The following is a 15816-nucleotide window of genomic DNA, read 5'->3' as shown; positions in this document are numbered from 1 at the left end:
TGCCTCTTTCCTAGACCTCCCCCTTGAACAATATTTCAATCTTGTTCTAAGTTCTGGACCACCTAGCCAAGTCATTACTAACTATGCACGAATCAGTGGATATCTAAACCTCTGACCATTTGTGTGACCAGTCACTGAAAAGTTCCCTTCCCATTGTCCCCAGGATCAACCCTAAGTGGAGCTATAACACTGCAGCTAGCCATGTCCAGCTGGTACCAAAATACTATGCAAAACAATCTGTGAACCAAGCTTAACTATTGTGCCTCTGAATCACCTGGTCACAGGGAACACCCCATTAGACTCAAGTGTGAGAAAGGGATGGCAGTGCAGCCAGTGTGAGTATGAGACACCTGTTCAGACAGCTTACTTTTTTTTTCCTTTTAATTGGAAGCTAATTACTTTATAATATTGTGGTGGTTTTTGCCATACATTCACATGAATCAGCCATGCACATATGATAATATACATGTTTCAATGCTATTCTCTCAAATCATCTCACCCTCGCCTTCTCCCACAGAGTCCAAAAGTCTGTTCTTAACATCTGTGTCTCTTTTGCTGTCTCACATATAAGGTCATTATTACCATCTTTCTAAATTCCATATATATGTGTTAATATACTGTACTGGTATATTTCTTCCTGGCTTACTTTGCTCTGTATAATAGGCTCCAGTTTCATCCACCTCATTAGAACTGATTCAAATGCATTCTTTTTAATAGCTGAGTAATATTCCACTGTGTATATGTACCACAGCTTTCTTATCCATTCATCTGCTGATGGACATCTAGGTTGCTTCCATGTCCTGGCTATTGTAAACAGTGCTGCGATGAACACTGGGGTGCACGTGTCTCTTTCAATTCTGGTTTCCTCGGTGTGTATGCCCAGCAGTGGGATTGCTGGGTCATATGAAAATCACTGCAGATGGTGATTGCAACCATGAAATTAAAAGACGCTTACTCCTTGGAAGGAAAGTCATGACCAACCTAGATAGCATATTCAAAAGCAAAGACATTACTTTGCCAACAAAGGTCCATCTAGTCAAGGCTATGGTTTTTCCAGTAGTCATGTATGGATGTGAGAGTTGGACTGTGAAGAAAGCTGAGTGCCGAAGAATTGATGCTTTTGAACTGTGGTGTTGGAGAAGACTCTTGAGAGTCCCTTGGACTGCAAGGAGATCCAACCAGTCCATTCTAAAGGAGATCAGTCCTGGGTGTTCTTTGGAAGGAGTGATGCTAAAGCTGAAACTCCAGTACTTTGGCCACCTCATGCGAAGAGCTGACTCATTGGAAAAGACTCTGATGCTGGGAGGGATTGGGGGCACGAGAAGAAGGGGACGACAGAGGATGAGATGGCTGGATGGCATCACCGACTCGATGGACATGAGTCTGAGTGAACTCTGGGAGTTGGTGATGGACAGGGAGGCCTGGTGTGCTGCGATTCATGGGGTCGCAAAGAGTTGGATACGACTGAGTGAACTGAACTGAACTGAACTGATGGCAGTTCTATTTCCAGTTTTTTATGGAATCTCCACACTGTTCTCCATAGTGGCCATACTAGTTTGCATTCCCACCAACAGTGTAAGAGGGTTCCCTTTTCTTCTCACCCTCTCTAGCATTTATTGTTTGTAGATTTTTTGATAGCAGCCATTCTGACCGGCGTGAGATGGTACCTCATTATGGTTTTGATTTGCATTTCTCTGATAATGAGTGATGTTGAGCATCTTTTCATGTGTTTGTTAGCCATCTGTATGTCTTCTTTGGAGAAATGTCTGTTTTGTTCTTTGGCCCATTTTTTGATTGGGTGGCTTATTTTTCTGGAATTGAGCTGCAGAAGTTGCTTGTATTTTTTGAGATTAATTCTTTGTCAGTTGCTTCATTTGCTATTATTTTCTCCCATTCTGAAGGTTGTCTTTTCACCTTGCTCATAGTTTCCTTCATTGTGCAAAAGCTTTTAAGTTTAATTAGGTCCCATTTGTTTGTTTTTGGTTTTATTTTCATTACTCTGGGAATTGGGTCATAGAGGATCCTGCTGTGATTTATGTTAGAGAGTGTTTTGCCTATGTTTTCCTTTAGGAGTTTTATAGTTTCTGTCTTACATTTAGATCTTTAATCCATTTTGAGTTTATTTTTGTGTATGGTGTTAGAAAGTGTTCTAGTTTCATTCCTTTAGAAGTGATTGACTAGTTTTCCCAGCACCACTTGTTAAAGAGATTGTCTTTTCTCCATTGTATATTCTTGCCTCCTTTGTCAAAGATAAGGTGTCCATAGGTGCATGGATTTATCTCTGGGCTTTCTGTTTTGTTCCATTGATCTATATTTCTGTCTTTGTGCCAGCACCATACTGTCTTGATGACTGTAGCTTTGTAGTATAGCCTGAACTGATTCCTCCAGTTCCATTCTTCTTTCTCAAGATTGCTTTGGCTATTCGAGGTTTTTTGTATTTCCATACAAATTGTGAAATTATTTGCTCTAGTTCTCTGAAAAATTGGTAGCTTGATAGGGATTGCATTGAATCTATAGATGGCTTTGGGTAGTATACTCATTTTCACTATATTGATTCTTCCAATCCATGAACATGGTATATTTCTCCATCTATTTGTGTCATCTTTGATTTCTTTCATCAGTGTTCTATAGTTTTCTATATATAGGTCTTTTGTTTCTTTAGGTAGATTTATTCCTAAGTATTTTATTCTTTTTGTTGCAATGCTGAATGGAATTGTTTCCTTAATTTCTCTTTCTGTTTTCTCATTGTTAGTATATAGGAATGCAAGGGACTTCTGTGTGTTAATTTCATATCCTGCAACTTTACTATATTCATTGATTAGCTCTAGCAATTTTCTGGTGGAGTCTTTAGGGTTTTCTATGTAGAGGATCATGTCATCTGCAAACAGTTTTTACTTATTTTCTAATCTGAATTCCTTTTACTTTTATTCCTCTGATTGCTGTGGCTAAAACTTCCAAAACTATGTTGAATAACAGTGGTGTGAGTGGGCATCCTTGTCAGACAGCTTAATCGTATTTGGTGGCAAGTGCTGCTGCACACAGACAGCTTCATGCTTAATGGGACCATTAGCATGTCATCATGACAGCTCCAGGCATTCATTCACAAAACAGATTGGTTTTTCCACTTTTATCTTTCTCTGTGTCTGGGACTCCTATTATCATAGTATGGCCCCTTCTCATTTTACCCCCCACTTCTTTAGTTTTTTTTTTTTAATCTCTTTATTTATCTCTTTATCCTTTTTTGTTGATTTCCAGAGAGATCCTCAATCTGATCTTTCCACTCAAAACTTTGTTCTCCATATGTAGCTGTCCTACCCTTTATGCCATCTGCACCATGTGTATTCCCATGGTGTGCCCAGGAACCAGCAAACCACAGGATGGGATTTGGGAACCCCTGGGCCCAAAATGAGGACTCAGGCTGAATCTTCATGTATGACCTTATACGTCTCTGAATGGTGGACCATCATGATAGTCTAGGTCATGGGGGATTAATTCAGAACCAGTATCCATTATATTTCAAAAGGTCTGGGTATTTCCCTGTCCCCAAGGCACAATTATGTTGGCTACAGGTTCCTGTGGGAAAATCAAGGAGGGAGAGTTCACAATACACCCTTGTGAAAAGTGTAGCAAGTATTACTTCAAGTAGACCCTCCCTTTCATTCAAAGGGCTCCAGTCTATGAACTAGGGGGAGAGGCTGGGACTCTACATTTTGGGAACTAGATCAAGTCTCCATGTGCTAGACTAGATTTTTTTTTGGTTACATGAATCAAGTAGGACCTTATTAGGCTGTCCATCTCTTTGGCCCTAGGGTAACCACGTTTAATTAGCCACCAATACACATCCCCACAGGTCAATCACCATTCTTGATTTCTGCTATGGTTCTGCTGTCCATTATAGGGATCAGAACAGACTTGTCTCTAAAGGTCAACCCCATTGAAATCAGGGGGCCCATCTCTTATCATGAACCCAAATTACAGGGAAAAAAACCACTACAATGTTTTTAAGGAGGCTGGTGCTTATTTGTATTAGTTAAAAGTAAAGTTAGCTTCTGAGACAGAAAAAAAATCTGTGAAATTTAAGACAATAACATTTACTTCTTGCTCCTGCAATCTTCCAAAATAACCATTAATAGCTGGACTGCCTTTTTCTAAGTGGTGATTCAGGGTCTTGGCATCTTCTGTGTAGTTGATCTGCCACCTTCAAAATGTGGTCACCATTGTACTATTGTCATCTCCATCCCAGCCAAATAAAAGAAGGTAAGACCATGTGGGAGGTTTTAATGAGCTAGGCCTAGACTGTAGTGTATAGCACTTCTGCTCACGTTCCATTAGCTAGAACTCAGACAGCGGTCACATTCAACTGCAAGGGATGCTGAAAGATATAATCTGAATTTGTCCCAAAAAGGAAGAATAAAAACAGGCCTAATGATCACCTAGCTAGTCTCTGCCTATCTCATAATGCATGTCTTGAAGCCTTTGTGAAAGGAGTGTCCACATAGTTAGGGGGTGAGTTAGGTGGGTTATACAGAATGAATTGATTCCAGCACTCTGATTTTTTTTTTTTTTTGAAAAATTTTACTGCGTTTGGTTTCCATGTGGAAGCACTGGCAGAACTGAAAAGAGGCAGCATGTTCCACTTAGTTTTCTGAAAGATCACATAGCTAGATGAAATCTCTCCCCACCCAGGGCTGATTTAATAAACCTCACCCCAAACCCACCCCAAGCAGAAGATTAAAACAAAGGTTTGTGGTGATCATTTAAAAACAATACCACGTGTGAGATGGTCAGCATCTGGATTTCTGTGACTTCTGCATTTGATGTGTGCTCCTCGTCCTCTCACCTGCATCCAACCCCCCCGCATCCCCCTCCCCGTCCTCAGGCCCTTCCTCCTTCAACTAAGATTCAACACACAAGTGTGCAAGTGGAAACGCTACTCAGTCTCAGTACTGCAGGCTTAGGTGTCTGCCAATTCCAGCGGAAGGACAGTCATCTCTCAACTTTGTAATGTTGCCCTTGCATCACGGTCAGCTAACGCAGGTCCACTGTCTCTCAGGTTGAAATACAGACAAGATATGGGTATGTAGACATTTATGGGTCTAAAATATCAGAAAGTAAACCCACTGCAAAAATTTACAAAATGAGGAAGAGGGGGGTCAACAGGTTGGGGGGGTCTGTGGCTGTTTCACTTAGGCAGTAACACTGCTGAATGGACACTGTACTAGGAGAGGGAGGGAGGTTGGGTGCTCAGACAGTAAGCAGAAGAAACAAAGGAAACAGGGCTTGCCTGAAGCTACGTCATTTTCTTCTTGTGATTGTGTAAGGCATTTTAAGGACTTCCTTGGTGGCTCAGACGGTAAAGCATCTGTCTACAATGCGGAAGACTTGGGTTGAATCCCTGGGTTGGGAAGATCCCCTGGAGAAGGAAATGGCAACCCACTCCAGTACTCTTGCCTGGAGAATCCCATGGACGGAGGAGCCTTGTGGGCTACAGTCCACAGGGTCACAAAGAGTCAGACACGACTGAGCAACTCCGCAAGGCATTTTAAACTGGAAAAACTTCTTTCTTTCACATTCTTCCAAATAATCATTTGGAATATAACTTGTGATTCAGACTACAAATAAGACCCCTTTCATCTCCACCCCCCACCTCCAAAATCATTCTACACACCCAGGGCCCATAAAGTACAAGGCAGGCAATTGATTTCACAAATCAGGAGGCATTGTGCTCACATGGGGCATGAGGCCACTGTGTCAAGGACAGTTTTTAGGGCTTCAGCCCTGGTCCCGGCCCTCTCAGACCACAAGGGGTAAGAATCCATCTTCAGTGAAGATTTAAGTCCCAGATCCTTAGAAAAGTTCAATCTTCCAAGACTGAACCAGGAAGAAATAGAAATTATGAACATCCCAATTACAAGCACTGAAATAGAAACTGTGATAAAAAAAAAATATCCCCCCAAAAAACAAAAGCCCAGGACCAGATGGCTTCACGGGTGAATTCTATCTAACATTTAGAGAAGAGCCAATGTATATCCATCTAAAACTCTTTCAAAAAATTGCAGAGGAAGGAACACTTCCTAACTCATTCTATGAGGCCACCGTCACCCTGATGCCAAAACCAAACAAAGACAACACACAAAAAGAAAACTACAGGCCAATATCACTGATGAACATAGATGCAAAAATCCTCAACAAAATTCTAGCAAACAGAATTCAATAACGCATTAAAAAGCTCATACACCATGATCAAGTTGGGTTTATTCCAGGGATGCAAGGATTCTTCAATATACACAAATCAATCAATGTGATACACCATATTAACGAATTGAAAGATAAAAACCATATGATCATCTCAATAGATGCAGAAAAAGCCTTTGACAAAAATTCAGCACCCATTTATGATTAAAACTCTTCAAAAAATGGGCACAGAAGGAACCTACCTACCTCAACATAGTAAAGGCCATATATGATAAGCCCACAGCAAACATTATTCTCAGTGATGAAAAACTGCAAGCATTCCCTCTAAGATCAGGAACAAGACAAAGGTGTCCACTCTCACGACTATCATTCAACATAGTTTTGGAAGTCCTAGCTACAGCAATCAGAGAAGAAAAATAAAAGGAATTCAGATAGGAAAAGAAGAAGTCAAGCTCTCACTGTTTGCAGATGACATGATACTATACATAGAAAACTCTAAAGGTACTATCAGAAAATTACTATAACTAATCAGTGAATTTAGCAAAGTTGCAGGATACAAAATCAATACACAGAAATCACTTGCATTGCTATATACTAACAATGAAAAATCAGAAAAAGAAATTAAGAAATAAATCCCATTCACCATTGCAACAAAAAGAATGAAATATCTAGGAATAAACCTACCTAAGGAGATAAAAGACCTGTATACAGAAAATTATAAGACACTGATGAAAGATATCAAAGATGAGATAACAGATGGAGAGATATTCCATGTTCCTGGGTAGGAAGAATCAATATTGTGAAAATGACTATACTACCAAATGTGATCTACAGATTCAATGAGATTCCTATCAAATTACCAATGGCATTTTTCACAGAACTAGAACAGAAAAATTCACAATTCATATGGAAACACAAAAGACCTAGAATACCCAAAGCAGTCCTGAGAAAGAAGAATGGAGCTGAAGGAATCAAACTTCCTGACTTCAGATTATACTACAAAGCTACAGTCATCAAGACACTAAGCTACTGGCACAGAAACAGAAATATAGACCAATGGAACAAGATAGAAAGCCCATAAATAAACTCATGCACCTATGGGCACCTTATTTTCGACAAAGGAGGCGAGAATATACAATGGGGCAAAGACAGCCTCTTCAATAAATGGTGCTGGAAAAACTAGACAGCTACATGTAAAAGAATGAAATTAGAACACTTCCTAATAATGTACACAAAAATAAACTCAAAATGGATTAAAGACCTAAATATAAGATCAAAAACTATAAAACTCTTAGAGGAAAACATAGGCAGAACACTTGATGACATGAATCAAAGCAAGATCCTGTATGACCCACCTTCTAAAGTAATGGAAATAAAAACAAAAGTAAACAAATGAGACCTAATCAAACTTAAAAACTTTTGCACAGCAAAGGAAACTATAAACAAGGTGAAAAGACAACCCTCAGAATGGGAGAAAATAATAGCAAATGAAACAACTGACAAAGGATTAATTTCCAAAATATACAAGCAACTCATACAAAATATGAGAAAAACAACCCAATCAAAAAGTGGGCAGAAGATCTAAACAGACATTTCTCCAAAGAAGACATACAGATGGCTACCAAACACATGAAAAGATGCTCAACATCATTCATTATTAGAGAAATGCAAATCAAAACTACAATGAGATATCACCTCACACCGGTCAGAATAGCCATCATCAAAAAGTCTACAAACAATAAATGCTGGAGAGGGTGTGGAGAAAAGGGAATGCTCTTACACTGTTGGTGGGAATGTAAATTGATACAGCCACTATGGATGATGGTACTTAGATTTCTTAAAAAAGCAGGAATAAAACCACCATATGACCCAGCACTATATGACTCCTAGGCATATACCCTGAGGAAACCAAAATTGAAAAAGACACTTGAACCCCAATGTTCACTGCAGCACTATTTACAATAGCTAGAACATGGAAGCAACCTAGATGTCCATCAACAGATGAATGGATAAAGAAGTTGTGGTACGTATACACAATGGAATATTACTCAGCCATAAAAAGGAACACATTTCAGTCAGTTCTAATGAGGCAGATGAACCAAGAGCCTATTATACAGAGTGAAGAAGTCAGAAACAGAAAGATAAATATCATATACTAATGCATATATATGGAATCTAGAAAGATGGTACGGGAGAATTTATTTTCAGGGCAGCAGTGGAGAAACAGACATAGAGAACAGACTTATGGACATGGGGAGAGGGGAGAAAGTGAGATGTATGGAGAGGGTAAAATGGAAACTTACATTACCAAATGTAAAATAGATAGCCAATGTGAATTTGCTGTATGTCTCTGGGAAATCAAACAGGGGCTCTGTATCAATCTAGAGGGGTGGGATGGGGAGGGAGCTCGGAGGGAGGTTCAAGAGGGAGGGGACATACCAATGGCTGATTCATGTTGGATTTGACAGAAAACAACAAAATTCTGTAAAGCAAACCTTCCTTTAATAAATAAATTTTAAAAATCTATTAAAAATTATTTATTTAAATTGGAAGATAACTTCTTTACAATATTGTGATGGTTTTTGCCATACATCAGTATGAATCAGCCATAGGCATACATGTGTCCACTACCTCTGAAGCCCCCTCCCACCTCCTTCTCCAGTCTATCTCTCCAGGCTGTCACAGAGCACCGGCTTTGGGTGCCCTGCATCATACATCAAACTCTCACTGGCTATCTATTCTACATATGGTAATGTATATGTTTCAATGCTATTCTCTCAAATCATCCCACCCTCTCCTTCTCTGACTGATCCCAAAAGTCTGTTCTTTATGTCTGTGTCTCCTTTGCTGTCCTGCATGTAAGATTGTCAGTCCCATCTTTCTAGATTTCACAAATATGTGTTAATATATGGTACCTGTCTATTTCTTTCTGCCTTACTCTCTACAATATTACACTGTATAATAGCCTATAATAGGTTCATCTACCTCATTAGAACTGACTCAAATGGGTTCCTTTTTATAGCTGAGTAATATTCCATTGTGTGTATGTAAGGAAACTATAAGCAAGGTGAAGAAACGACCTTCACAATGGGGGAAAATAATAGCAAATGAAACAATTGACAAAGAATTAATTTCCAAAATATACAAGCAGCTCAAGTAGTTCAATACCAAAAAATCAAACAACCCAATCAAAAAGTGGGCAGAAGATCTAAACAAACATTTCTCCAAAGAAGACATACAGATGGCTAATAAATGAAAAGATGCTCACTATAGCTCATTACTGCTACGTGGCCGACTTGTAGCGACCCATGGGCTGCAGCCCACCAGGCTCCTCCGTCCATGGGATTATCCAGGCAAGAGCACTGGAGAGGGGTGCCATTGCCTTCTCCGAGCTCATTACTACAGAAATGCAAATCAAAATCATAATGAGGTACCATCTCACACCAGTTAGAATGGCCATCATCTAAAAGTATACAAACAATAAATGCTGGAGAGGGTATGGAAAATAGGGAACCCTCTTACGCTGTTGGTGGGAATGCAAATGGATACAACCACTATGGAGAAGAGTATGGAGATTTCTTTAAAACTAGGAATAAAACTACCATATGACCCAGCAATCTCACGACTGGGCATATACCCCGAGGAAACCAGAATTGAAAAAGACACCTGTACCCCAATGTTCACTGCAGCAATATTTACAATAGCTAGGACAGAGAAGCAACCTGGATGTCCATCAGCAGATGAATGGGTAACAAATGATTTTAAAAAGTAAAAAAGAGGGCTCCCCTGGTGGCTCAGTGGTAAAGACTCCACCTGCCAATGCAAGAGACAAGGGTCTGATCCCTAGTACGGGAAGATCCCACATGCCATGGAGCAACTAAGCCCATATGCCACAACTGTTGAGCCTCTGCTCTGGAGCCAATGAGCCAAAACCAAGCCGGCATGCCCTAGAGCCCGTGGTCTGCAACAACAGAAGCCAATGCATTGAGAAGCTGCAGTACAACTACAGAGTAGCCCCGCTCACAGCAACTAGAGAAAAGCCTGCATGCAGCAATGAAGGCCCAGCCCAGTGAAAAATAAATAAAATTATTATATTTTTTAAAAGGAAAAAAGAAAAGCAGAAAGGATGATCTTTTAAAAACAAAACACAGAGAATTTTTTTTTCTGCAATGTTCTGCCATTTTACTTGAGACATTAAACAAAAAATGTTTTATTTAGAGTTGTGTTGGTTTTTTGGTTTGGACATTCATAAGACCCAATCGAAGGGTAGTGCTGGGATGTGGTTTGTGTCTGAGTGGCAATGCTGGTCAGGGTCTTTCAGATCATATGCTGGTACGGGTCTGCCTTCCCTTGGTCTGGCATGACAAAGGGGCTGGCCCAGCCTAGAGAGAAGGGGTGGCCAAAAACGGCTTTCAGGTTCACCCATGTTGTTTTCTTGGCCCATCTTCTGTCTTCCTTTTTCAGTTGTTCTATTCCCGTCTCATCTGTGCAGATGGAGCGCATCTGGGTCCTGAACATGGCTGATGTGAAAATGAGGAAGAGCAGCGCTTCCAAGCCGAGGAAGACGAGGAGGGTCATCGTGGTGGGCGAGGAGGAGCTGCAGTCTTCTTCAAAGCAATGCATGAAGTGGAATACCACCAAGATGAGGGCGTGCAAGGAAATGAGAGCTGCGTACATTGTAAACAGGATGAAGTACTTCTGGTTCTTCTCGCCGACACAGTTGTTGATCCAGGGACAATGGTGATCCATCTTCCGAATGCACCGCTTACAAACCCTGCAGTGGTGGGCTCGGTCGGGCTTGATGCTGCAACATTTGGGACAGTTGTACAGCACCTGCCCAGACGTCAGCTGTAAAATCTCGATGAATTCTTTAGTGGCATTTCCTTTGGGCACAGCCCCAGGGTCGGTCAACATGGCCCGGCAGTGGGAAGCCAGGGCCAAGAAGGCCAGCAGGCTGAACACGATTCCGTTGATGGCGCTGTACATGTAGTCCCTGGATGGAATCAGCATGACGAAGAGGACCACGAACTCCGCATATAAGACCAGAAACCAGGTGACAACGGCAAAGACAATGCCACAGCCATCGTGGATGAACCACATGGTGCCCGTCGGATAGGGGCGGGAAGATGGCACGCACTTCTCTGACTGGAGGCACTCTGTTTTCCACTCAAGGTCTCAGAAGCAGCGGGCGGGGATAAACATCCTAAGTTATTCTGTCCATACTGGCCTTGTGAAGCCGCAGGCAGTTCCTCAGTCCCAGACTCCCGGTGGGGCTCCCATTGCCGCCACCGTCGTCGCTCCTCAGGCAGCCTCCGACCCGGGACCCGACCTCAGGCTGCAGCGATGGCTCCCCGGCAGGAGGCGCCGCAGCTTCCGGGATTCAGCCGGACGTGAGGCGGCGCGCCCATCAAGCGCCCCTCAGTGGGGTGGCGGCGGCTGCAAGAGCCGGCGGCGCCCAGCACTCTTATTGCCCTAAACCTTTGGAAGTCAGTTATGCTCACCAGCATACCACCGATGTCACTAACATTTGGATTCCTCCCTCTACACTGTACAGTTGTACAATTAACATAGGCTACTGTTGAGTACAGGCTTCCCCGGTGTGGTGGCTCAGACGGTAAAGAAGCTGCCGGCAATGCGGGAGACCCAGGTTCGATCCCTGGGTCAGGAAGATTCTCTGGAGAAGGGAATGGCAACCCACTCCAGTATCCTTGCCTGGAGAATTTCATAGGCAAAGGAGCCTGACGGGCCCCAGTCCACAGGGTCAAAAAGAGTCAGACACGACTGAGCGACTAACACTGTTGAGTCCAGGTTTCAATCAGTAGGACTAATCTTAGAAATACTGCTAGCTGCTTTAGCTAACACAGTACATACATCCAGGAATGCTGAGTGCACCCATAATGAAAAGTCTGGCCCTACCAAAACCAAAGATATCACAAGAAAATTACAGACCAATATCCCCTATGAATACAGATGCAAAAATCCTCAACAAAACACTAGCAAACAGAATCCAACAGCATACTGAAAGGATTATACATCATGATCTAGTGGGATTTGTTCCAGGAATGCAAGAGTGGTTCAACATCAGAAAATCAATCAGGGTTATAGATACATCACATTAATAGAACAAGGGAAAAAATAACCTATATGATCGTCTCAACTGATGCAGAAAGGGCATTTCAGATGCAGAAAAGGCCTAGATCTAATAAATTCAGCAAAGCTGCAAGGAATAAGATCAACACTTAAAAATCAGTTGTGTTTTAAAATGAAATTAAGAGCAATTTCATTTACAATACCATCTAAAAGATATCTGTAGGGGACTTTCTTGGTGGTCCAGTGGCTAAGACTCTGCACTCTCAATGCTGGAGGCCTGGGTTCGATGTCTGGTCAGGGAACTAGATCCCACATGCCACAACTAAAGATGCCACATGCCACAATGAAGGTAGATTTTTTTTTCTGCATAGAATGTGGGATCTTAGTTCCCTGGCCAGGGATTGAACTCACACCCCCTGCATTAGAAGCTTGGAGTCTTAACCACTTGACTGTCAGGGAAGTCCCCAGATTGGAAGATTTTATATTAAGATGTTACTAATACACAAAGCAACCTACAGATTCAACAAAATCCCTATCAAAATTCCAACAGCCTTTTTGCAGAAATGTGGAGATGCCAATCCTCAAATTCATATGGAATTTCAAGGGGCGTTGAATAGTCAAAACAATCTTGAAAAAGACAAATCAAATGGCCAAGTGGTTTTTGACAAGAGTGCCAAGTCCATTCAGTGGGGGTAAGGATAGTCTCTTCAACAGAGGGTGCTGGTGCAACTGGATTTTTATATGCAAAAGAATGATGTTGGACCCCTACCTCATACCTATACTATTAATTCAAAATGGATCAACAACCTAAATACAAGAGCTAAAACCACAAAACTCTTAGAAGAAAACACAGGGGTAAATCTTTATGACCTTGGATTTGGCAACAGGTTCTTTTTTTAAATTTATTTTTATTGCTTTACAATGTTGTGTTAGTTTCTGCTGTACAACGTGAATCAGTCCTAAGTATACATATATCCCCTCCCTCTTGAACCTCCCCACCCCCAGTCCCACCTCTCTAGATCATCACAGAGCATAAGCCCTGAAAATATTATTCTAAGAGAAATAATCCAAACATAAAAGGACAAATATTGTTAAGATTCCACTTATATGAAATATCTAGAACTGGCAAATGTATAGGGACAAAAAGTAGGTTACAGGTTACCAGGAATTAGGGGCAGAGTGGAATGGGCGTTATTGCTTAATGGGTGCAGAACTTCTGTTTGGGATGGTAAAAAAAAAAGTTTTGGAATTAGATAATGGTGATGGTCGCACAACATTTTGAATGTAATTAACACCACCTAACTGTATACTTGGAGAAGGCAATGGCACCCCACTCCAGTACTCTTGCCTGGAGAATCCCATGGACAGAGGAGCCTGGTAGGCTACAGTTCATGGGGTCGCTAAGAGTCGGACACGACTGACAACTTCACTTTCACTTTTCACTTTCATGCATTGGAGAAGGAAATGGCAACCCACTCGTGTTCTTGCCTGGAGAATCCCAGGGATGGGGGAGCCTGGTGGGCTGCCATCTATGGGGTTGCACAGAGTTGGACACGACTGACGTGACTTAGCAGAAGCAGAACTGATACTAGAAAGTGGTTAAAATGGCAAGTTAAAAAGAAATTTATTTTAATGAGGCTAATTACTTTACAATATTGTGGTGGTTTCTGCCATACATTCACATGAATCAGCCATGGGTGTACAGGTGTTCCCCATCCAGACCCTCCCTCCCACCTCCCTCCCCATCCCATCTCTCAGGGTCATCCCAGTGCACCAGCCCTGAGGACCCTGTCTCATGCATCGAACCTGGACTGGCGATCTATTTCACATATGATAATACACGTTTCAATGCTATTCTCTCAAATCATCTCACCCTCGCCTTCTCCCACAGAGTCCAACAGTCTGTTCTTTACATGTGTGTCTCTTTTGCTGTCTTGCATATAGAGTTATCATTACCATCTTTCTAAATTCCATATATATGCATTAATATACTATATTGGTGTTTTTCTTTCTGTCTTACTTCACTCTGTATAATAGGCTCCAGTTTCATCCACCTCATTAGAACTGATTCAAATGCATTCTTTTTAATAGCTGAGTAATACTCCATTGTGTATATGTACCACAGCTTTCTTATCCATTCATCTGCTGATGGACATCTAGGTTGCTTCCATGTCCTGGCTATTGTAAACAGTGCTGCGATGAACATTGGGGTACACATGTCTCTTTCAATTCTGGTTTCCTCAGTGTGTTTCCCAGCAGTGGGATTTCTGGGTCATATGGTAGTTCTATTTCCAGCTTTTTAAGGAATCTCCACACCGTTCTCCATAGTGGCTAGTTTGCATTCCCAACAGTGTAAGAGGGTTCCTTTTTCTCCGCACCCTCTCCAGCATTTATTGTTTGTAGACTTTTTGATAGCAGCCATTCTTACTGGCATGAAATGGTACCTCATTGTGGTTTTGATTTGCATTTTTCTGATAATGAGTGATGTTGAGCATCTTTTCATGTGTTTGTTAGCCATTTGTATATTTCTTTGGAGAAATGTCTGTTTAGTTCTTTGGCCCATAAAATGGCAAATTTTATGTTATATATATTTTTCCACAATTAAAAATGTTTGGCCCAATCCAAAATTGTATTTATTTCCCTCTGATCTATCATGCATAGAATCAATTCTCACATATATTATTGGGGTTTCTGCCAACATAAATTAGACTTTCTTCTCACAGGTCTGACATACAGGAGTCTGAATCAGTAATGGGGATGGAGGCACCAAAAGGTGATATGAATGGATCTCGAGAAAGATCAGCCAAATCGTTGGAGGATCCCCAAGTCACTCAGGTCCAGTCTCATTAGACTGAGGAGGAAGGGCCGCTTCTGCCACCAAGGGAAACTCAGTGGAAGCTGGTGCTTAGGGATCGCTCAGGTTAATGCAAATCAACTTGGATGCTCCAATTTCAATTCCCAAGGTCCCATTCTTCCGGCAACCAGCAGACTTTAGGTTTCACATAAGAGATCTGGAGATCTGGTGAATTCAGCCTGCGGTGTAATTCAACAACCTGCGGTATTTGACTTTATGACTGATTTCAGGCTACATCAGTTTGGTGACTAGAAGAGATACAGAAGTTTCTTGTTTGTTTTTTAATATAGGCTCTATTTTTCAGAGAAACTTTTAGGTTCAGGCCCTGTTGTCTGTCCCATGTCAGTACCACCAGTACTGTCAGTTTTTAATTTTTGCCTATCTGAGAAGCACAGTATCTCATATGGTTTAAATTGGCATTTCCCTGAAAACTAATGAAATTGAGCATCTTTTTGTGGCCACTTACTGGCTATCGGCTATTCTCCTGTGAAATGTTCATTCAAATCTTTCAAATATTTTTTAATTAAAAAAAAATTTATTGGCCACGGCTTGTGGGATGTTAAGTTTCCTGACCAGGGATTGGATCTGGGCCCTTGGCAGTGAAAGTATGGAGTCCTGTCAACTGGACTGCCAGGGAATTCCCTGTCGAATATTTTTCTATTGATTATAGATCTTTT

At 41.4% G+C, this 15816-nt stretch overlaps 1 protein-coding gene and 1 long non-coding RNA gene across 2 annotated transcripts in view; both read right to left on the bottom strand.

The window, feature by feature from the left end:
- Positions 1-15816, bottom strand: part of LOC120882169 — a 74589-nt gene that overhangs the window by 6590 nt on the left and 52183 nt on the right. The gene's annotated exons all lie outside the window — the stretch shown is intronic.
- Positions 10359-11540, bottom strand: LOC120882166 (palmitoyltransferase ZDHHC3-like). The gene has a single exon (XM_040266038.1). It carries the CDS (start codon positions 11293-11295, stop codon positions 10513-10515), a length of 783 nt encoding a protein of 260 aa, XP_040121972.1. The 5' UTR covers positions 11296-11540; the 3' UTR covers positions 10359-10512.

The sequence above is a fragment of the Oryx dammah genome, unplaced genomic scaffold, assembly GCF_014754425.2.
Source record: "Oryx dammah isolate SB20612 unplaced genomic scaffold, SCBI_Odam_1.1 HiC_scaffold_23, whole genome shotgun sequence".
NCBI classification, from domain to species: Eukaryota; Metazoa; Chordata; class Mammalia; order Artiodactyla; family Bovidae; genus Oryx; species Oryx dammah.
The sequence above is the reverse complement of the archived record's forward strand: the minus strand, read 5'-3'. Positions and strand labels throughout refer to the sequence as shown.

What these genes read in the sequence shown, in the direction of transcription:
- LOC120882166 (XM_040266038.1), bottom strand. Translation starts at nt 11,295, where the DNA reads ATGTGGTTCATCCACGATGGCTGTGGCATTGTCTTTGCCGTTGTCACC.